General features: G+C 35.7%; 3 protein-coding genes and 1 non-coding gene across 4 annotated transcripts in view; 2 read left to right on the top strand and 2 right to left on the bottom strand.

Annotated features, from left to right (window-relative positions):
• LOC117118261 (annexin A13-like) overlaps positions 1-1,747 on the bottom strand; it is an 8,130-nt gene extending 6,383 nt beyond the window's left edge. Inside the window, exon 1 of the mRNA XM_033262810.1 lies at positions 1,730-1,747. Within this exon, the coding sequence (XP_033118701.1) occupies positions 1,730-1,747 (18 nt within the window). The remainder of the gene's footprint in view (positions 1-1,729) is intronic.
• Positions 1,748-4,141: 2,394 nt separating this feature from the next.
• Positions 4,142-4,214, top strand: Trnai-aau. The gene has a single exon. It is a non-coding gene; the product is annotated as a tRNA-Ile (tRNA).
• Positions 4,215-4,318: 104 nt separating this feature from the next.
• Positions 4,319-10,516, top strand: LOC117118275 (annexin A13-like). The gene is made up of 9 exons (XM_033262837.1): positions 4,319-5,478; positions 5,927-5,983; positions 6,445-6,478; positions 6,700-6,779; positions 7,188-7,256; positions 8,153-8,254; positions 8,443-8,518; positions 9,003-9,115; positions 9,280-10,516. The coding sequence occupies exons 1-9, from the start codon at positions 5,473-5,475 to the stop codon at positions 9,403-9,405; spliced, it is 663 nt and encodes a 220-aa protein (XP_033118728.1). The 5' UTR covers positions 4,319-5,472; the 3' UTR covers positions 9,406-10,516.
• Positions 10,517-10,960: 444 nt separating this feature from the next.
• On the bottom strand, positions 10,961-23,204 carry LOC117118246 (thrombospondin type-1 domain-containing protein 7A-like). The gene is made up of 11 exons (XM_033262774.1): positions 15,594-23,204; positions 14,622-14,714; positions 14,222-14,297; positions 13,946-14,040; positions 13,477-13,644; positions 13,167-13,200; positions 12,612-12,694; positions 12,264-12,332; positions 11,981-12,061; positions 11,795-11,867; positions 10,961-11,467 (listed from the first exon to the last, which is right to left on the bottom strand). Exons 1-11 carry the CDS (start codon positions 23,202-23,204, stop codon positions 11,322-11,324), a joined length of 8,529 nt encoding a protein of 2,842 aa, XP_033118665.1. The 3' UTR covers positions 10,961-11,321.
• Positions 23,205-24,654: the final 1,450 nt, after the last annotated feature.

Raw genomic sequence — 24,654 nt, 5'->3', positions numbered from 1 at the left:
TGTGTGTGGATGTTTTATTTATATTATATTACGACTCTTCCAATATAATTGTTAAAGTCATTTAGTTATCCTAACGCCAAAGTCTCGTTTCATAAAAAGTATAATAGAAAATCCGTTCACACTCTGTATTCGTCTGCTGATTGCCGTTGGCATTCTGCTATAAGTTAGTCTCCATGGAAAAGTTTTTCATTCATTACTCGAGCATCATGCATAATTTGAGCTCGGATTTCAGTGACTAGGGGTGTGTATACTGTCAAAGAGTGTAGGTGACTAACCAACCACAAACACTCCCATTAGGCCTACACTATTATAAAGGGGTACGAATCCAATATTATCGAAACGATTGCTATCTAATATTTTCGAGTGACAATATGTCTTACCTTTGCGATTGGAAAATATTAATTACTGATTACTGTATCTTCATAACCACAAGTATCCGCTGCATACGCCATTGAGAATATAAGATTGTTTGATAATGGGCCATTAGACCTGATATACCAACCCACAAAGTTATGTATAACTAGATAATATATTATGTTTAACTACCTATCAATTTTGAATGCAGTTTGTATGATACGTTAATGTTAGTTTAGTCACGCATTCCTCGATAGTGGATCGTTTTCACTATCGACTTGTTCACGGATTGAATGCTAATTCTTGTTTAAATGATTAAAGCTCCAAAGTCCAATTGTAAGTCTACTTATTCGAATAGTATGTGGGCAAATTGAATTAAATATCATAGTTTCTAAGATGAACCAATTAATTTCAAGAAAATTGTATAAATTAAGCATGAAAGGTGTTGGACTTCTTCGGGAGTTTGAGACCGACGCTCGTCGCATTGCTTGTGTCCCTTGGCAGGGCACTTTACTTACGTTTGCCTCTCACCACCCAGGGATATAAACGGGTACCTGGTAGGATGGTATGGCATTGAACGTATGGGTGGTGAGCTTAAAGCAACGTGACTAGGGATACTCCCCAGGGAGCAGAGAAGGTTTACACAAAAATGTGACCAGGGAAATAATGGTGCCAGCTCATTGTATAGTCTATACTGCGGATTGTAAGAGGCGCTGTATAAATTTAAAAAAATAAATAATAAATAAATAAATAAACAAAATTGATTCTTAGATGTGCAGATTTTAAAAAACCTTGGAAAGCAAATCATTGCAATAAAACTGCTATGATTGTCAAAGGGTGTTGAATGTTGGGTATTTAAATTTGAATGTCCGATTTGATTTCAACAAGATCATTAATATTGTGTTAGGTAGAAGCATGTCGGATATTTCGGGTAACGTTATACAAAGGTCCCGAATATCAATCCAGGTCTTAAACAAACTAAAAACAGTATGAAAATAGTTGTTTCGGCTGTATGTAGAAATCGTTATTGTATTATATTTAGTCCAAAATATTCAAATCGATGCAAAAATGTTGTATTTAATTCTATTTTTACTGGAATGATAAACACAATCAGAATGCATGTATATTATATATATAAAAATGTTGTATTTAATTCTAATATATCAGTAATGATAAACACAATCAGAATGCATGTATATTATATATATATATATATAAACATATATCAGTAAATAGGCCTATATATATTAGGCCTATATAATAATATATGCTTATATTTTCAATTTGTTTAGTTCAAAACGTTAATAGGTCTAATGCAATAGCCAAATTAAATGCAAAATAACTTAATTAAATAATAATAATAAAATTCTTTTACCTCTGCGACTTCAGCCATCTTGCTTGATGTGTTGTTTTTACAAGAGAAAGAAAGAGAAAGAGAAAGAGAGCTAGTCTACAGACAGGGCAAACCCATAGAGCAAGGTCCGACTTGCCAAGGAGTTTATCTTCTACACGATTGCGTCTCTGATAGGCGGATAGAGTGTACATAATATTAATCATACACCAGGCTACAAAATCATATCAGTGTATGACTGAAGTGTTACGTTGTTTAAAAAAAACGTATAGACGTTTTCCCACTAAATAATATAAAAAGCCGAAAACAATATTTTTAAATAGCAAATAATGACCTTTTCAAAACTATACATTAAACAAAATTGTTTAAGTCATAAATCGATAATTTCCGTTATATTGTACGCAGTAGTTTCTATATCGGTCGTAATGTAATTAATGTTTTTAATTTAACAATAAGTAAATGCTAGTTAATAATTTATCGTTCGACTTTATTGCACGTGATCATACTATTACGTGCGTGAATAATGATAATAATACCAGTAATATAAATTAAGAAGAAAAAGAGATGGAGAAAAAGAGGAATAAACAGAACTCACGAACTGTACATTTAGCATGGTGCAAGAGGCTGAAAAAAGTAGTCTTAGAAATATTCTGATTTGATAATTATATGCCTAATAGTAATAATGAATAATAATTAAACACAAATCAATCACACATTATCGACTTCCAATTCCATAAGATCATATGACGCAATTACAGGCTTATAAGGATGGATTATACATTCTATAAATAGAAAATATTTATTTATTTATTTATTTATTTATTATAAATTTAGCATAGGCCTATTTATATATACAGCACACACAAAAAGAGGCACAAAAAGACAGGTTAGAGGCATGCCAAGAGAGAATAATGGGCTAAAGCCCGACACCGGACTGAATTCTCTCTAAACCACTAACTTGTAATAAAAAAACAAGGATAAACAAAAATTAAAATAGATTTTTTACATGTTATAAATTTTTCAAGAAAAAAAATTAATAAATTCATCTATAAAAAATATTGAAAAGATAAGCTGCAGGCTACAATAAGGCAGAAGATATTAATTATTCTACCTCATTAAAATCTGCAGCTATGTGTATAAGATAATCATATACATCAATGTTGTTCTTCCCGACGACCTGTTGTTTTTGTCGGTGGCCCTGTCACACAACCACCATCCTATTGCTATTCAGTCAAGGTGGTCATAGAATCCCTGATCACAATAAACACATAGTGGATCACATGGCCGGTTAGCTCAGTCGGCAGAGCGTCCTGATCGCAAATGTTATGGGTTCGAGCCCCATATCGACTAAGTAGTATTTTTTTTTTATAATTTAGCGAATGTTTCTTACTTAGTACTACGAAATTACATCAGAAGGTCCAAAGGGGATATGACTTCTTCGGCCGCGCGAGATTTATATGGAGCGCCAGTTGGGCATTTCTCCACACCGCATGCTGTGGCGGCGTATGCCTAACTTTAAGCCTTTGCTAAACTAAATAATTGCTGTCATGTCGCACAGTAATATTTACGTATTTATTTTAGGTATTGTATGTATATACAAAACAAAACGCATTTTTTACTGTATTTTTATTCATATTTCGTCAGCTTCCTTTATCCACAAAATAGAACTTCGTCAAATAAAATTTAGAATGATAGACGTGCACAAATTTCATCCTTTATCCACAAAATAAAACTTTTTTTTAAATAATTTTATTTTTGTGTCTGTTGTCTGTTCATGTTATCTTTTCATACAAGATCGGATGTAAAATAACACATTAGCGAGGGTGATGAAAGTGTGTTATTTACAAGAGTTGGAAAAAGAAATCTAGAGTAAATTTGTCAATCATTGGTCAATAAAAATTCTTTAGGAATATCTCTCTATTCTCATGCCCTTAATGTACATACACTTTATATCATTAAAGCCAATCAATTAATGTACTCAATCAAATATTTAATTTATTGGTGATTTAAAATTCAGGTCTTTCTATTTACATTATTGAATAGTAAACAAGTGCACATGTAGTACACCATGTATTTAAAAGTATGCGAGAGTTGGAATGGAGGTTTCCGACAAGTTAGTAGGCTTAGAGGAGCATGTCAAGTAAGCTCTAACACTACAAATTGGAAAATTGAAAGTCTTATTACAGTAATCGGTTATATATTGTCAAAAACTGTAGAAATTACTGACATCAATTTTGTTCTCCCTGATCAGCTTTGTTGTTTTTGTCCTCGTCGGTGGGCCTGTCACACAACTACCACTTTCCTTATTCGGCAACCGTTGTCCCACTCCAACTGCCCTTATTGGAAAAACTGAGATGCTGGTTTCATTCCTCGAGAGTTGCTATTTAGTAAAGCTGATAATAATTCCTGATTACAATAAAGTACAGTGGATCACATGGCCGGTTAGCTCAGTCGGCAGAGCGTCGTGCTAATAACGCGAATGTCATGGGTTCGAGCCCCATATCGGCCAAGTAGTACTTTTTAAAAAATAATTTAGCGAACGTTTCTTACTTAGTTGTACGAAATTACATCAGAAGATCCAAAGGTAGTACACATGTATTTAAAAGAGATGGGATGGAGGTTCCGACAAGTTAGTAGGCTTAGAGGAGCCTAGCTGTCAAGTAAGCTCTAACAGATTGGGAAATTGAAAGTCTTATATTACAGTAATCGATTATATATTGTCAAAAACTGTATAAATTACTTACATCAATTTTGTTCTCCCTGATCATCTCTGTTGGTTTTCTCCTCGTCGGTGGCCCTGCCACACAACTACCACCTTCCTCATTCCGCCACCGTTGCCCCACCCAAACTACCATTATTGAAAAAACTGAGATGCTGGTTTCATTCCTCGGGAGTGCTACTTAGTAAAGCTGATCATAGAATCCCTGATCACAATAAAATACAGTGGATCACATGGCCGGTTAGCTCAGTCGGCAGAGCGTCCTGCTAATAACGCGAATGTCTTGGATTCGAGCCCCATATCGAGCAAGTAGATTTTTTTTTTATTTAGCGAACGTTTCTTACTTATGTAGTACCATGTGATCAACTGTAGGCATTTTATTTTGATCATGGAGTTTACTTGTGGCCGAACTGACCTGTGGCCGAGTTGACTTGTGGCCGTGTTGACCTGTTTCCTTCACTGTTCCCTGATTCTACTAAGTGCATGGTTGGCTGGGTTGTTTTAGTGTGGAAAGAGAAATGTTCTCGGTAAATTGATTCTCGAACGAGATAACGAAAGCTCTAATGACTTAAGCTACTGCATGACCGTTTTTATATTTTAATAACACCAATCTCTTCTAATTTTAAATACATTTTCCTATGAATTCGTGATAATTCGTTATCACACATAGACTTGTGCTAAATGCGTCACAAAGTTCTGATCACGCATGTGTGTCTGCAAAATGCGTGCTTCATCCACAATCACTTTTAAATGCGGGACCATCCCGCACGATGCGAGACGGTTGGTAACTATGTATCATCATCTTCATCATTATTATTGTCTTGATAACGTGGTTTTGGACACGCCCATATTTCTGTGGTGGATGAAAGTCGTGAGGCTGTATATGATAACATTAGAGATAAAGTTAAAAATATCCATTTATTCAATCAATTTGCTGTAGGATCTTGTAGACGACATTAAAAAGGAAACGAGTGGAAATTTTGAAAAGGTGCTTCTATCTCTGTTGGATCTTCCCCCGTTGTTTGATGCCAAGTGTATCGGTGCTGCTATGAAGGTACAGTACACTTGTGATTCAATATGAACAATATTACACTTGTTTGGTAATGGCATATAATACATACTACATTATTCGGAATTAGCAGTGATATGGTTTAAAGAATAGAAAAAAAATACAAGCTTTGTTACTGATTAAATTTTGCTAAGGAAATTCTGTTCTGTGACTGTTTGGTGCTCACTTCTTGCATTTCACACAGAATTCCATGTCCACCTGAGGTGGTCTTAAGGACTGTCTCCTGTAATTAATCTATTCTGTGTTATTGTAGTAAGGAACGATTATTTTTATTATAATGTTAACGTTTCAATTATATTCTTAATATAAAAATAAGACTACGGTAATCTTAAACAAAGCACCAATGAATAATATTGTAAGTAAACGAGTAAAATACGGACAAATATAGTAACATTCACTTACATCTATAATATATTGTTCGTTTGCATTTTAGGGTGCAGGAACTAACGAGAATATCCTGATAGAAATTTTGTGTACTCGGAGCAGTTCGGTAAATAGACCTACCGGTATTCTTTGGAAATATATATATATATATGGATTATATTATATACATGTACCATATGTAACATGAGGTACCGTAAAACATCGAATAGAAGCCCAATGGGCTTAATCTCGAGAAGAAGCCCATCTCGAAAAGAATACCCTTTCCCCCTTTAGTTTGCAAAAATAATCTCGAAAAGCCTCCTTCTCGATAAGAAGCCCATCGAAAATTTGTGAAAAGAGAAGCCATGACTTCTATTTGTGATTTTACGGTATATACGGTAATATTGTTTCTAAGTAGGGTGTTGCTTATAGTACATGTACATGATCATTGCTGGTATAAAATATAATATAGGTCCCCTATTTTATTTATTGAAACAGTATTTAATCATCCTACATTTCTAACAAAACGTGTTTTGAGTGTTGTGTTACTTTTCTGAATTTGTAACGTCACTACATTTTCCTTTACAGCAAATCAAGGCCATCAAAGTAGCTTACAAAGAAGGTGAGTTAGGCTGTGATCTGTCTCTTATACACATCTAGATGTTTATATTTTATATATATATAATATATATATATATATATATATATATATATATATATATATATATATATATGTACATATAGTAAAAAGATAATTTTATTTTATGAAGTGAAAGATTCTAGTGTTTGGATGTTTTTGTGACCGACGTTGTATGAAACAATTTCTCCCTGGTATTTGTTCAGGTTTCGGTCGTAATCTTGAGGACGACTTACGAAGTGAAACAAGAGGCGATTTTGAGCGTATGCTGGTCGGACTGTCTGCTGTGAGTTTCATATTTTGCGAACCAAAGGCGTGTTTTAGCGAAATTAGGGCATAAATTTTACCTTAGAAAATCGTGTATATGTTTAGAATAATTATTAAGAGTAATTTCTGGAATCGCAATTTACACATCACAAGACGATAGGCCAGATCTATAATGAATACAAATCTAGAGATGTGTTTCTTATTATTAGGCCTATTAGATTATTTTAGTGCAAAAATCTGACATGGAAACTACATAACTGGATCAAAGTCCATTACTATCAAAGAAAGTCAACAGATAATATGATATACAGCCACCCAGTCCCCACTAACAACTACTAAACAAGTGGAAATACATAAATAGTTTATTCTAAATTATATAGAATCATTCTTTCAAGTTAACGTGATTCTTCCATTATCTATAACCTAGGCCGGACGAGATGATTCAACAGAGGTTAACCACGAAAAAGTTGATGCGGATGCAAAAGCCCTTTATGAGGTACAATTATACAAAATTCATTATTATTATTTTTTACTATAGCAAATAATCATTTTAACGTTCACTCCGCTATTATAGTACTCTAGGGCTATTGAATTGCAATGGTTGAACCAAGCAATGGTTGATACCCCATTCAGACTAGCATCGCATTTCGATCGGTTGTAGCAATTGCGACACCCAATCGCACCCAATCGCAAGGTAAAATCGTGTCTGAAAGCTCACCAATAGTCGATATGTAATCGATATCGCAATTGTTACCCGTTGCGATTGGGTGCTACAATCTTTATTACTCCCGATTACCACGGAATCCGATCGCAACGAATCACAACGAATTCCACAGGCACTGTTTGGCTGAGGTCAGTCAACATAGGCCAAGCCACCGGAGGCCTAGGCCCTAGAATGTAAAATTAGTTTGTGTTGGTCTGAATGCGTTCTTTGATTGCGATCGGGAGTAATCAGTTTTGGATTACCACCGATTACATCGCAACCGATCGCAACAGAGTGTAGTCTGAATAGGGTATAAGTTATTTTACATCACCCAAATTATTGGCTGCAACCATTCCCTTGTCCTCATTTTCGTCATTTATGTCTGTTTATGTATCTAGCTTCTCCCGACGGTACACGACAGTACCAGTGTCGCATAATGTTGTTGCCCTCTTGAATTCGTTATCTGCACCCCACACCATTCCAAACCTATAATTCAAAATTTATAGTGAATATAACCCAATTCGATCCAGACCATACGGTATGTTGCTAGTAAATTTGTTACATGAGGGGCTAAGTCATCAGGAACTTTGGCCCATATGTGTACGCAATTACTAGACTGCTAATAAGTAGCAAGATATACAAGTATAATTGAAAATCGGCCTCGAATCTTGAAATTTATTCTACTTTAGGCTGGAGAGAAGAAGTTTGGGACCGACGAGTCTGAATTTCAGCGAGTGCTACTTGGAAGAAGTTATGAACACCTGAGGGCGGTATTTGATGCTTACTCAAATGTAAGTACCGAATTTCCCAGCAAACATGTAGGCCCATAATTACCGCAGTGCAACATAGGTTAAATATATTTTCTTCTTTCAATTAGCTGCTAACATTTTTTAAAATACTGCAAATTATCATATTTGCAAACATGTGAAATAGGCCTACGTAACTCATACACACTTTTTTTTTTATTATGCTTTGTTAGATCTCTAAGAAGTCCATAGAAGAGGCAATTAAAAGCGAAATGTCCGGTGACTTAGAGAAAAGTTACCTTACTATAGGTAAGAATATAATATTGTAAAAATATGGTGTAGGCCTGTCTAGATTCAATGGTATGGAGTGGTCTTTGTGTCTTGTAGTGCAATCCCATCGTATGAGAGTGGAGATCAGGTTCATCAAAATAACATAATGTTTGATTAGACAAAAATTGACTCCTTGAATTTTCAGTTTTTAAATTATCCATTTACCGCCAAACATCAGCTATTACCCATGATGCCAATGTATCTGGTTATAATATTTAAGTTTGTTCTTATTGTCCTGTAAATCTAAGTAATTGTGAGGCTCGAACCCAAACAAATTTTTAAGATTGTATATTTATTGTGAAAAAAAAATGAATTTACATATTTAAGCAAATTTTAACATTAGTCTACATACCATAATTATTGTATCCTATTTATGTTCATGTTATGTCATTAAAGTGCAAAATAAAATACGGTATGTTGTATTAACTGCCTGAATACTTATTATACTATACTATTTATTTAGTCAAGTGTATCCGTAACCCGAGTGAATTCTTTGCGGATGTACTAGCCAGCTCGATGAAAGGAATGGGCACAAATGAAGCAAAACTGATTCGCTGCTTGGTTTCACGTAGTGAAGTGAGTATTAGCCTAGGTTTGTCAAAATCAAAATAGCACATTTAAGAAATTTTTAGCTACTTAATTACTCTATTCAGATATTATGCGTGGAATATCGCGTTAGTCGCATTTATTGTGTAGACCGTTGCTTTACCTGCGTTCAAATAGTATATTTCTAATTACAGGTTGATCTGGGCACAATAAAGGAGGCGTATGCTGCCAAGTATGGAAAGTCACTCCGTGATACTATTAAAGGTGAAACGCGTGGTGACTTTGAAAACGCGTTACTTGCTATCATTCGTGAGCAGTGAATTTAGATTTAATCAGATAAAACATTCTCTTCTGTTCTACTCTTCTCCTGAAATCTAGGCGTTTATGACTTTTGTTCTAAAATTTGTATCTGGTAATTAAAAAATGAAATAAATACACAGCATGAATTACCTTAACTGCAATATTTAAAGTCAATTTAATTATTCAAGTTTATATGTAAGATAATGCTTTACCAACGTATGTAAAACTGAGTAATTAATATTAAGCAGAAATTATCATGTGTAATGTTGATAATTAGTATACAACTGAAATTATCAAGTATGTATTAATCAACTAATTAAAGTAAAAAAGTCTTGAGAAATCTAATGCTAACATAAAATGAGGCAAATCAATAGTCTTTGTGTTACAAATGTGTATTTCTCAAATCTATTATGCAATCATTATTTGGCAATATAGAATCATACCATGCCAACAAACTACTGTAGTCATGGTGGGGCAGTACAGTAAAACAGTAGGCTTCATTAATGGTACGTTCACAGAAGAATGTAACACACTGATAGAACTCGTCCTCAGTGACGAGTTCAAATCTAGTTTATTCTTCTTTCTTTCTCCCCTTTTCTGTTCGCACGATATCTCAAAAAGGGGTTTTGACATTGCGACTCTTCAGCATCATGATACACACTTTTGTGTATTATAAAACCTCGTAATTACCTTATTCTATGTCCAGACTTAGGCCCTATCCACAGCAAAAATATAAAGGGTCGAAAATGTTTAAACATTCTACTATTTCTGTTAATAGTTCTAAATTATTTAATATGATATAATGAAATATGATTTCCTATATGAATAAAATTAATAAAATTTAAAAATCAATCAGGCCTCTATTTCAATAAGGCTAATTAATTGTTCAAGACAGGGACCAGCATAGTTTCTCTTGACGTCATCTCCTATACTTCGCACATAAAGTTCTTGGTATCTTCCGCTAACCTGGTCTAAATCAACCTGTAGACGTTTATAATAAATTAACTGTCAGGAACATGATATTTTAGAAATGGTTGTAATATTGCAATGTGTACACACCTTGTTCTTTGTGTTTGTGTCATGATGGGCACTTCTATAGTAAAATGCAATAAATGAAGGTCTATTACGAAATACAGTATGTTAAAATGTCTAATTTCACTTTGCTTGCTGTGCAATGTAAAATACAGCATTCAGGTTATATATTTATTATTATTATTATTATTATTATTATTATTATTATTATTATTATTATTATTATTATTGCTATTGTTATTATTGTTATTATTATGATTGTTATGATTATTATTATTATTATTATTATTATTATTATTATTGCTATTATTATTATTATTAGGCCTATTATTATTGGCCTATTATTGTTATTATTACAGTAGAACCCCTCCTTTAGGACACCCTGTTAAAGAGACACCCCTATTAAGAGGACACTTTTTCGGGCACTAAATGAGGGAAAGTATATCTTTTAACCCCAATTCAAGGGACACCTCTATGGTGTGTACACTTTTCTTCGGTCCCGAAAGTGTCCTCTTAATAGGGGGTTCCACTATATTGTTATTATTATTATTATTATTATTATTATTATTATTATTATTATTATTATTATTATTATTATTATTTACCTTATTATTATCATTTAAATGTTATTGGGTTTATTTGAATATGTATTATCATTACTGTCTTATGAATAATCACATTCCAATGATCTGTTATCACTCCAACACCAGTAATTAATAATATAGTTAAAGACTTGATTGATCCCATGAATAATATCAATGGATGAACGTTAAACATAGCGTAACAACTTTAAAATACAAACATTATATTTTGGAGCTCCTTTTTGTCAGTGATACATGCATGAGGACTTCATTATTGATAACTAATACAATTCCATAATTAGACGATACATTATCAATTTAGATCAGATATAAATAATTACAGTTACATGAATTACCTCTGCTCGCTGTGCGAGTATTTGCGTAAGTTGACGCGTTGGAAATGGCGTTACGTTTACCAAGCGATGGATAACGGCTGCCCAGTAATCAACACTGCTCCTGGCATACTCAACTAAAATAAAATCCATCGCATACAATACAATATTTGTATATAAAATGTATATATAGTAACATAAATATTATAATTATTCCATTGTTTGTATGAGAAGTTTACAGATATTAACGCCCTAAATTTTAGTCAGAAATTGCAAAACCTTTTAATATATTTTTCTGTAAACATCCGATGCTATTATAATATAACGGAGCTTATTATAATAAAAACATTACTTTTAATAAAGTTAAAGTTGCCGTGTAAAAGTAATTTTTATATGAAAATATGTAACTGAATTATATGTCGATATTCTAATTATCACACTGGCCTTATTCAGTGTTTACCTACCAATTTTAATGTATCCAATCGTATAAACTTCTTCCAATTCGCTAGCCAAGAATTCAATTAGATCACCATGTAACTTGTAAAATAAAAGAATATTATAAATAATACACAAAACAAAAGGAAAGACAGTTTACTGCTTTTGAAAATACATTTTGGCTCTCCATAGTTATCATTATTTGTGGATCTTACTGATGCAAACTCATCGTAAATTCTTCGAATGTCTTCAAAACTTCGGATAACGAGAACACTTTGAACATCTACGTCGGTACCCTGAAAGTCAAAAGAAAAATCTATTAAAAATATGTACAGTTAGTTATTTTGCATCGGAATTTTCCATTGGTTGCTGACTTTATGGGGTTTTTTGTGTTTTTATTTTTTTTATTTGTTTCTGTACTTTCTTATAATAAATTGAATAAGAGTTACTCAGTTAATGTTCTTTTTTAATTTCTTGTATTTCTTAGTAAACACATACTTCTGTAATCAACTTCACGTCTTCAATTATTTGTGAGGCGCTTGCTACTGTCGTCTCAGCCCGCATTCCCTAAAAAAATAAATATACAATAATTATTAACTATTTATTACGAATATGTTTACATGGTACAACATTATGTTTTATGTAGCTTAGTAAATTATTAGTGGTAGTAGAGCAGTGGAAGAGTAGGCATGTACTGTAGTATTAAGTAGTACAAGCATTAACAGCAGCAACGGTATATCAGCAGTAGTAGTAGTAGTAGTACTGCTAGTGTAGCAGTAGCAGTTAGTAATAGTACAGTAGTAGTAGCATATGTTGTTTTTGTGATAATATATAATACTGTATTACCATGAACAAGGACAATATCAATATTTCCAGAGTTGTAGTATTTCCACTTGTTGCAATTTTTGAATGGATACTCGCATTGTACTCTAAATGATAATATGATAAATAATATATTGATAATGTTGATTGATATATTGAGTGCTTTAATAATAATAATAATAATAATAATAATAATAATGTATACATATAACATTTATACTTGTTATAAAATAATATAATAACGTCTATAATTTACATATCGTATGATGTATCAACCTATCGCCTATACAATTATATGATGCCCGCGCTTAGGTGGTATTTATAGGTCCAAATACAAGTAAGACAGAGTGAATGAAACTATTATTTTAAAAGATACCGGTAACACAGAAAGAAAGCAGCCCCACCCCCCCCCCCCCCTCCAAAAAAAAAAAAAAATAAATTGTACAACTTGACATCAACAAATCTTACTAATTTTATATAATTTTATCACACTATTTAGAATCTAAATATATTATAAAACATACATGGTAATCCATTATATAAATACAATGATATGAAATAAATAGATAAAAACATTACCTTGGAGGAATGATTCTTGTACGGTTGATATTTCCTGCAATATTTAACCATATGTATCAAACTATTTACTAATCACTAATAACTGTATTAATATTGAACTAAACAGATAACAAATAACTATTTTTAGTATAAGTTTTATTTTTTTTATCATTCATTTAAAATTAATGTTTAAGATTTCAGTTACTCATACAAATTAATTTCTTTATGAACTGTAATTTTTTTTTGTATTGGCATGCATAATATTTGGGCCAGATATCTAGCTACTGAGTTATTAAAGACTGAGTCAATAAGTACTAAGATTATATTTTACCTGACTGGTAAGAGTTATCATTATCTCAAGGACCGATTCTGCGTCGAATGTGTTTGAAGTCAGATTGTGCAGAAGCCGCACCATGGATTCCATGGCATTTTCCAGTAGCATACTGATGCAGGCATGGGTGTCACTTGAAGAAACATTTTTTAGGTATTCGTCCAGTGTCTGGATTTGAATATAATAAGCCATTACATTAATTAAACTACAAGCAGTAATACTGTAATTTTACTATAAAAATTATTAGCAAGTATGTATATCATAGATTGAACTTGGCGAAATATAAATATACTGGAATTAATATATTATCTCAACATTGCATTTCTAATTCATCTCATGCTATTTAAAAAAAAATCTACTCATTACCTTCAATTTTCACTAATGTAGTTCATAATATTTGTGATGTCGACTAATACGACTCATAATATTAACGCTCCCAATGTTTATTAAAAAAATAAATATAACTCACATATCCAAAAGCGGCGAGATGTTTGTCGTGTATCAATATCCTTTCTCTCATATTCAAAACGGAAAAGAATCTGCTTATTGTAGTGTCAGCATTTTCTGAAATTAAAATTATTATTATTATTATTATTATTATTATTATTATTATTTTATTATTATTATTAGGCCTACATTATAATCATTATCATTATTATTGTTATTATTATTATTATTATTATTATTATTATTATTATTATTATTATTATGAATATCTATTAGATATCAATAAATCAGTAAATACCAGTTGACGCATTATGCAGGGCAGCCAATTTTTGGTGTACATCAAACTCCACTTTTTCTCGTGATTTAAAGGTTCCCTGTAAGAAATATATTTTATTCAGTCCTAAACACCAATATAGGCCTATTCAAACAACTGCATACAGTAACCTTCAAGTTATCATGCTGTATTTACCTCTATATATTGTAAAATCCAAAATTATTTCATGGTGTATAGATAAGACGAATTTATATTTGATTTGACAATGCAATTTATTGAAATCCTCATAAGGCCTAATTTACAATTGAGCGTTTGAAACTGATAGGAATAAAAGCTTACATAATGCAGACCTAGGCCTATTGCAAAAGACTTGTGAAGTAAGGGCTACAGTGATGTATAATAATATCACAACAATGTGTCTTACCTGACAAAGTCGCGTTTCCTCTTCGCTTTCAATACAAGGGCTAATGTTACACATCCTCGGAACCAGCTGTCGATTACGATATTGATACGGAATCTGTTTAATCCATTTAAAAAACAAAGGTATTTCTAATACACTGTACACTCTAGATCAGAACATGTCATGTGTTGTCCGTCTTTAATAAATGTCTACATAACAAAATTGATTCGAACGTTTTCAGTTTGTTAAGTTCATTTATGTTGAAAATACTAGATCAAATTCTAATGATTTAACCATTATTAAGTGCAATACTGCGTCTCATAAGTCATTTTACTTTTTCAAAGAATTACTGCTTAGTGCAATATTCTGCCTATTTATATACGGAATGCACCGATGTTATATTTTTAAACAAGGAGCAAATGGCTTCTATAAAAACCTGTTCGAAACTAAATATGAAATTGGAAATGTGCTAGATGCTGGTTCTAATTTCCGTTATTATGCGAGCTGGTTGTTTTAAACGATCTTGTGATGATAATGTATCTTATATTTATTTTATTTATATATTTTTAAAAATTCAGTTTACCTGCTATGTGTAATAAGGGGATTGGCTGTTTCAGAGGTGTATTTCACCTGTTAGCCTTTCATTGGTAATGTTTTCATATGATGTTTTCTGAAGTGTTTTTGTTGCAAAGTGAATTTTAATAAATAATAAATAAATATGGCATTTTTCTGTCTCTGTAGACAATGGAGTTCTGCGTTGTAAGATTGTTTCAATTTCGAAATTATATTTATCAAGTTAATTTTCTTATAATTAAAACAAGTTTATTGTCTACTTAATTTAAAACAATTATTAATTTTATTAGTTTATTGTATTAGGTTGCATCTCTATTAAATTGGTTTGGTTATTATTATTCAATTAAAAATTGTATTAGTTGTTTATAATTATACGACATATAACAACATACAACATACGACATAGTAGTTTAATTAACTCACCACATCATTACAAGGTGAGTAACATCCACTCCATGTGCTCCAAGATATAGAACCACATATATTACTAAATTGGTCGATCAGTGAATGCGTCGTAATATTTACTGTAGTCGCTTCTGGAATCGTCTGTGTCAAGTTCCCTACTGTTTGAGTAATACACGCTTCGATGTCACTAGGAGACCCACAGGGTGACCCAATGCAGAAAGTTGATGATTGGCTTCGCGTGCGCGTTCTTTCATTTTGTTGACATTCAGACCAGTTTGTCCATTCCGACCAGAAACAGAATTCGTCACAACATTCGACCGAACAGTTTGTTTGCTCTATTGGTCCACATGCTCCTGAACACCATACCTTAATATCATCATTCCGAGACCTACGGCAATCATTAAAGAGAACCTGGGAGTCTGGATTACAAAATGTACATGTACAGTGCCACAAAGTCCAAGCGGTAGGCTGGCAATTTCCACTGCAGGATCGATTTTCTTCAGTTGTACCATTGCAAACATTATTTTCACATGAACTATCTGTAAACCTAATTCTGGACTGAGTTCCAACATTTTCAGCGCATGCAGTTGAACAGTTAGTCCAAGCTGTCCACTCTGTGTACATACAGCAGGTGTCTAGACATATCTTTTCTTCCATTATTCCTCCGCACGGGTCACCGACGCAAAAACTCGATATCACATTTCTATTCCGTATAGATACACCATTACTACAATTACTCCACGAACTCCACTCATTCGTTGAACAAAACTCATCGCAGCATGGCTCAAGACATTCTTCTTCAATCAGTTCTCCGCATTCACCATTGCATACACCGTGTTCGGTCCTAGTCCGTTGGCAGAGGCTGTACAATGTAAATAATTGGGGATTACAGAATACACAAGAGCATCTCCAGGAACTCCAGTTACTAAGTTGACAATCTCCTGTACAGTTTCTTTCCTCGCTTTCATTCAAATTTATCTGGCATATTCCCCCACATTTGGCTTCTGTAATATTTCTTGTTCTTAACTGAATCCCCGTAGACAGAGTGCACAAAGTTGAACATTCGGTCCAGGTTGACCATTCACCAGCATTGCAATCTGTGGGACAACATTCAATAGAGCATAGCTCATATTCGTCTATCTCTTCACAAGGTTTACCAAGACAGAAGCCTGATTGTCGCTCTCTTGTCCGAACTCGTATTCCATTGATAATCTCTTCACATGTAGCATTACATGCAGACCACTCTGTCCATTCATTAACATAACAAAACTCGTCACAACATTCTTCTCCGCAAGTACTTTCGGTCAGATCACCACATTGGCCGCTGCAATTGGCATTCGTCTCTGTACGTTGCCTGGAACAAATTTCAGATAGTAAAATATCGTCCGACGAACAGAAGTTACACTGACAACTCCACGAGGTCCAGTCACTTAAAACACATGCACCTGAACACGTATCTGTATCCTGTAATGCATCATCACAGGTAATACCTCCACATGCTTCTTGAATAAAATCACGTGTTCTGCTTCTTGTCCCATTTAACGCAGAGCAATCGGAAGAGCATTCCGACCATTCGCTCCATTCTAGAAGCATACAGTCCCGAGGACAGCAGGCAGAGTTGCACAATCTAGTTTCAAACATATCATCACACGGAGGTCCCAAGCAAAACTGTGATATCTGAAGCCTCGTTCTATTTTGTGATCCAATAGTTTCACTGTCACATGGTGATGAGCATTCTGTCCATGTACTCCATTCACCCACAAAACAAAAGTTGTCACAACATTCTTCACCGCAATATTCTTCTTGAAGGGTGCCACAGGATTCAAAATCGATGCATTCTTGAGATTGATCTCTAAATCGCGTACACATATTATGGAGAAGTTGATCATCTTGGCTACACACAAAGCATGCGCATGACCATGAACTCCAGTCTGATAACATACACGTACCACTGCACTCAATAATTTCTTCATCTTTAAAGTCAGTACATTCAATTCCACCACATTCAGCGTGAACTATGGTTCTATATCTACGCTTATTTCCTACTTCGGTGGAACAATGAGTAGAACAGTTACTCCAGTTTGACCAAGAGCTTATAGAGCAATTGACTGGGCAGCATTCTGAAAAGCAGCTTTGCTTTTCAATCAATGGAGCGCATGGATCAGCTACACATGAGGCATTGTTAACCGTCCGATATCGCATTTGATAACCTTGTCCTGTCACACCACATTCTAAGCTGCATGAACCCCAAGAGCTCCAATCTGTCAGACTGCAATCAGGATCGCAACATTGGTCCATACACTTTCTTTCAATTGTGTAGCCACAGCTCCCGTTACAGGTATCTGGACTGGTCTCGTTTCTTGTCCGTGTACAGTTTTGGTACAGATTGTCACTAGTTGTGTTACAGGGAACGCACTCACACGTCCAGTCACTCCATTCATAAAATCCGCACGAGCCTGAACATTGTTCAACCTGGTATACATAGGTGTCATTTAGGTCACATGATCGTCCACCACAAATCTCTTTCACTATTTCTCTAGTTCGATAAGAAATTCCGACTTCAAAGTAGCAAAGCACACTGCATTGCGACCATGTACTCCAGCTCCCAATTTCACAGTCTTGAGGACAGCAAGTTGGATAGCACTCCTCCTCTTCGTACATTACATCACATGGGTCAGTGTTACATTCATTAATAATGTAGCGTTCTCTGAATATTGTTCCCGGTTCAAGTGTGTCACATGACTTGGAACAATTTGACCAATTGCTCCACTCACTGAGGACACATTGTTCGTCACAACATACCTCACCGCAAATGATTTCTTCAAGATTACACGTTGTTGCTAGGCAGATTCCTTGGTCAATAATTGATCGGTGTCGATTGCAATTTAGCCTTGAATAGTTGTAACCGTAACAATAACCACATTCACAACTCCACAAAGACCACTCTGAAACCTGACATTCTCCTGTGCATGACCTTCTATCTATCTGGTTTTCAGATGGGTCACAGACAGTTCCCCCACATGATCCGTTCTGTAGTTCGCGTACACGATGCTGCATGCCGTAATCCCCGGAACACTGCGCTGAACATACGGTCCACTGCGACCAATCACCGATTGTACAGTTAACAGGACAGCACTCTGAGCTATAACAGATACGTGTCTCATGCAACTCGTCACAGGGTAGGCCAACACAATCAAATGATGAATTACGAAATCTTTCTTGTAAAGAAGTACCGTTCATTCCGCATGATGCAGTGCATTCAGTCCAATCCGACCATGAATGTACAAGGCATGAGTCATCACAGCAGGCATCCGTACATTTTATTTCTATGGTATTACAATGATCATTGCAAAAGTCATCTAGTATCTCTGCTCGTTCTCGTGTACAGTTTTTAAACATACTCTGAGATGTTGGATTACAATATTTGCAGTTACATTCCCATTCAGACCAAGAACCTACCTCACAATCACCATAACAAACTCGTGTTTCATATGGTGATTCCACAGAACATATTATTCCACCACATGTTCCCTGTAACATACTTCTTTCACGAGTTTGTATACCCAACGAGTCAGAGCATTTCGATGAGCATGGCAACCACTCATTCCAGTTTCCTAGAAAACAGTCTACGGGGCAACAAGAGTCGTTGCAGACGGAAGTATCGATAGTCAAATTGCAAGATGGAGCAAGACACCAAATAAGAGGTTCTCTTTGTCGTTCTTTTAAAGCAGCGTTGCTCGTATTGCAATCAAGAATACAAGATGACCAATCTGACCATTCACCCAAAATACAAAAATCATCACAGCATTCATCAGAGCACACACGTTCAACCAACGATCCACATAACGCGTTGGTACAGTAAGCTGGTTCAATTTCATATCTCTGGCGAATGCAGTCATGTTTCAAGATTCCATTTTGATCACAGAAGTCACATTTACAATCCCAGTCTGTCCATTCACTAAGAGAGCAATTTCCATAACAAGAAGAAATTTCAATCCCAGCATCCTCTGTACAAAGATCGCCACCACATGACCCTTGAATTATTTTTCTAATGCGGTATGTTAAACCACTCTTGTCAGAACATGACGATGAGCATGTTGACCATAGACCCCACTCGTCCATTTGGCAATCTGTGGGACAACATTCTGGACCTAAACATTCTTTTGACTCGTAGACAGCTCCACAAGGATTTGAAAAGCACGCCGCTATGGGTTGCTTTGTTCTGGTTATGAATCCAGTCACATTGGTTCCGCAAGTAGCATCGCATTCCGACCACTCAGACCATTGACTCAGTTCACAATATTCGTCACAGCAAGCGTCATTAGAACACGTAATCTCCAATAATTCACCACATGCGTTATTACATATTTCAGGATTGACCTCAAGACGTGTTCTAGAACATTCCTCGTGCAGATTGATATCTTTAGAATCGCAAATAGAGCATGTGCAGTTCCACGACGACCATTCTGAGAGTACACATTCACCGTGGCATGGACGTGTTTCATAGCTGTCGTCAAGTGTGCAGTTTATTCCACCACAGTACGATTGCTCTATATCTCTTGCACGTACTTGTATTCCTGTGACATGTTGACAAGATGTTGAACACGAGAACCATTCACTCCACTCATCCATCCAACAATCTACTGGACAACACCCAGGAAGGCACGATCTAATCTCCGTTAAATTATAGCAAGGATCACTTTGACAAAGTCCAATAGGAGTACGCTTTCTGGTTTGCTCTCCTATAATGTCTGTGCCACATGGAGCACTACAATTACTCCATTCCTCCCATTCACTCACGGCACAGAACTCGTCACAACACACATCAAAGCATCCGTACTCTTCCAAGGCTCCACATATATTTGTACTTATACAGTTATCAGAAACCACATGAAACCTTTCTCGAACGCACGATTCATGTAACTTGGCATCCCCGTCATTGCATAACTCACACATACATGCCCACGTACTCCAAGGCGACAGTGTACAATCACCTCTGCATATATCTACCTCATATGAATGTTCATCGGTACACATTTTGCCTCCACAATAACCTTGGTCGTAATCTCTATACCTCACTCTGTAGCCTTCTTCGTCATTACAAAGACTCGAACATGCAGACCAATTTCCCCATTCGCCTAAGGTACAGTTTAAAGGACAACAAGACAAAGCAGCACATGTTCTGTTTTCAAATAATGTTTCACATGGATCTGACATACATATACCATCAATACTCCGCTCCCTAAACTCATACCCTGTAGTGCCTGTCATACATGGGGCTGAACACTCTGTCCACTGACTCCAAGGTAATATATTACATAACTCATTACAACAATTTCCAGAGCAAGTGCGTTCGTATAAACTTCCACAAGGATCTGAACCTTTGCAATCATTAGAAATAATCTCTGTGCGTGTTCGCAGACAATCGTTATGGAGACTCGGGTTGCTAGATGAGCAGGAGCTGCACGCACAATTCCACTGAGACCAAGATGAGACCTCACAATTACCATAACAGCTACGAACGTCTATTGCTTCTGTCTCAGAGCACATTTGCCCTCCGCATGATCCTTGAATAATATCTCTGAATCGCACTTGCGAGCCCATAATGCTACTACATCCACTGCTGCAAACTGACCAATTCTCCCAACTTCCTAATGTGCAGTTTGTTAAACAGCATTCGTACCCACACTGCCGTTGAATAAAGACATCAAAGCACGGCCGACCGGTGCATGAACCACTTACTTGGCGTGTTCGTTCCTGTGTGCCATTCACATCTGATTCACAACCTACTGTACATGCTGTCCATGTGGACCATTCCTCTGCGATACAAGAATAATTACAACACTCCTCGTCAAAATCTCTGCAAATTGTTTCATAATCATTACAAAAACTGCATTCTTCAGAAGCAGGAACTGTTCTATTTCTTGAGCAGTAGTTGTACAATACGCTTTGGTTTCGTTTCGAGCATGTCTGACAATCACATGACCACTCCGACCAACTACTGATGTTACAGTTGCCTTTACAACTTTCAATCTCGAAACGATCTCCTTCTGTGCAAAGTGTGCCATTGCAAAAACCTTGAATAAACGGACGGTATCTTACTCGAGTACCTTCGTTAACCGAACAATCACTGCTACATGACGACCAAGACTCCCATGAAAGAACTATGCAATTTTCCGGACAACAGTGAGATGTAAAGCATTCTTTTTTCTCCAATACGCTATCACAAGGCACGTTAATGCAAGACTCAGAGGGCTGGCGTGTTCTTGTTGTATTTCCTTTTTTGTCTATTCCGCATGGTGCATCACATAATGTCCATTCGCTCCATTCACCTACTGTACACAACTCGTCGCAGCAATCCCCTTGACATTTGTATTCGGCGAGACTTCCGCAGCTGCCATCACATAATTCTGAATGTATCTCATTTCTCCGTCTGGAGCATTCCCTGTGAAGACTATCCGGATCATTTTCATCACAAGGAGAGCAAAGACATACCCATTCCGACCAGGTATCTAGTCGACATGCTCCTTGGCATGATCTTATATCATACCAATCATCATCGATACAGATCGATCCTCCACATGAACCTTCATTTACGTGTCGGGTACGTATTTGTGTTCCAGTATCAGACTCACAATGTGCAGTACACTCCGCCCACTCACCCCACTCCTCAACACTGCAATGGATTGCACAACATGATGCGTTGCAGAAACGTGATTCTTCTAAACTCTGGCATGGTCGACCGGCGCATTGAACGATGTGTGAACGAGTTCGTGTCTGCTGTCCAATGTCTACAGAATCACATGGCGCAGAGCATTCTGACCACTCACTCCAATTATTCAGTTCACAATCAGAATCGCAGCATTCTCCCTCAAAGCAAATTTCCTCAATAGGTTCACCACATTTAGCATTACAATTGACTGGAATTGTCCTTGTTCGGACGCAGTGATCATAAATAACCGTCGAGTTACCCATACATGGTTCACATGTGCAATTCCAGGTAGACCAATCTGATAGTACGCATGCACCGCTACACGATACTACCTCTGAGGCATCAAACATTGAGCACATATATCCACCACATGATCCCTGTATCATGTTCCTTTCGCGCGTTCTATAGCCTACCTGGGTAGCGCATTCAACTGTGCATTTTGACCAGTCACTCCATTCTCCAAGTTGACAATCAAATGGACAGCATACATCATTACAAGTCCTCTCTTCATTCATTATATCACATGGTACTGAACATTGTCCATCTACACTCGTTCGGTTCCGAAACTGTCTCCCAGAAAACTCGCCTCCTGAACATTTACATACTGACCACTTGTTCCAACTCGTCACCGCACAGAACGCGTTACAACACTGACCAACGCATCCAGATTCGAATGTTTCGCCGCACTCACTATGACATCCGTCTGCATGATCTACTAGCTCTCTTGTTCGGAAGCAACTTTGTTTCGTTTCGCCCGATTCGTCGCATACTGAGCAAATACAACCAGCCCAATCCGACCACTTAGTAAACACGCAATCTTCCTCTATACAGTTTCCGTATACGCAAGATGATAGAGTAAACAGAAAAAGCACTTGGATACCAAGAGCAGCAGCCCCGACATTTTTAGTATAATACATAACTAATGTGTTAAAATTAAAGCAACAATAAATAGGCCTACTTCAACATTTTGAAATAATCATTCCATCCTTATTACTTATGCCAGATTGAAAGTTTCTATTTGCTATATTCGCAATCGGAGTTTACCTCTTACTTACGTCACAAAAGATGAATTTTAGCAAATCTAGTCTGAAATGAATGCCTCAGTTTTACAACACATGTGCTTCTCATTTTACAATTCATTCATTTATATGGAAATACTAAACCACTGCGAGCGACAGATTGTAGAATTTTTGTGCATGCGAAATATAATAATCTGAACTGATCCGAGTGTTACAAGGTAGTATATAACAGGGGCGGATCCAGTGGGGGGCACGGGGACAAGTTCCCCCTCCGCTTTGCCACCAAATTTCAAAATTTTAAATGCAAATCAGTGTTATGTGTTACTCGCTTACCTATTCTGAGACTGTTGTGTCACACCCATTTTAAAAAATTCTGGAACAGTGATAAAAACATTATAAATATACATTTTGATAATTAATACTTGTAGCATTGAGAATTATAAAAAAATAAAGGCAAACAGATTATAATAGTATAATATCCAACAAACCACCGTTTTATACGTTATATGCCAGCATTATTTAACCTAACAGTGCATATGTCTTATATTGATGACTTGGAGATAACGAGCAAGGATGTCCTTGTATATGAAAATAAAAGGTTGTTGTAATCTATTCAAGTCAACCTTTATTTTGGAATTTAGTTCATAGGAAACGAATATAACACACATATTTCGAAAAAACATAATCAAATCAAATTAGAGAAACAAGTTTTAGGAATGGTAGTGGTGGTGGTGGCTGGTGGTGGTGGTGGTAGTAGTAGTAGTAGTAGTAGTAGGAGTAGGGCTAGTAGGATGACGTTGGTCAACAACATTTTACACTGTTCTCACGAATATCACGGTTGATTGCACAAAAAATATCATATAATAAATGTTTTAACTTGATATACGTTTTGCTAATGCCGTAGTTATTATGTAGTAGACTACCTTTGGCGCCTAACGGTCAGTTTCAAATGCTAATGACACGTGTTCCCACGTTTTGATACCACGCATGTAGATAATAATATGATCGTGAATCTACAATGTAACTGAACTCTTTTTTTTTTCTTCACTTTGCTTCACGCGTGATATGGTCATTTGCGTAGCTTTTAAGTTGTATTCACGGTTGAATAGTTTTTTCGGGTTTCATTTAGCATCCTGTAAGTTTCAATGATATTTAAACAAGTTCGTGAATTACGTTTGGTCAGTTGATAAGCGAGAGAAGAAGACGGCGTTTATACTACGATGGGAGCAACTGTCATCGTTCGTTTAGCCATCGACATATTTTTATTTATTAGTATTATTAGAAATTCGTCTGCTCAAACATGCCAAACTGGCGATTGCACATATGGTGAGGTCTCTTATACACATCT

Source organism: Anneissia japonica, unplaced genomic scaffold (genome assembly GCF_011630105.1).
Source record: "Anneissia japonica isolate Jap-2015-1 unplaced genomic scaffold, ASM1163010v1 scaffold288059_len961885_cov194, whole genome shotgun sequence".
NCBI classification, from domain to species: Eukaryota; Metazoa; Echinodermata; class Crinoidea; order Comatulida; family Comatulidae; genus Anneissia; species Anneissia japonica.
Note: the sequence above shows the minus strand (reverse complement) of the source record. Positions and strands in the feature narration are given on the sequence as shown.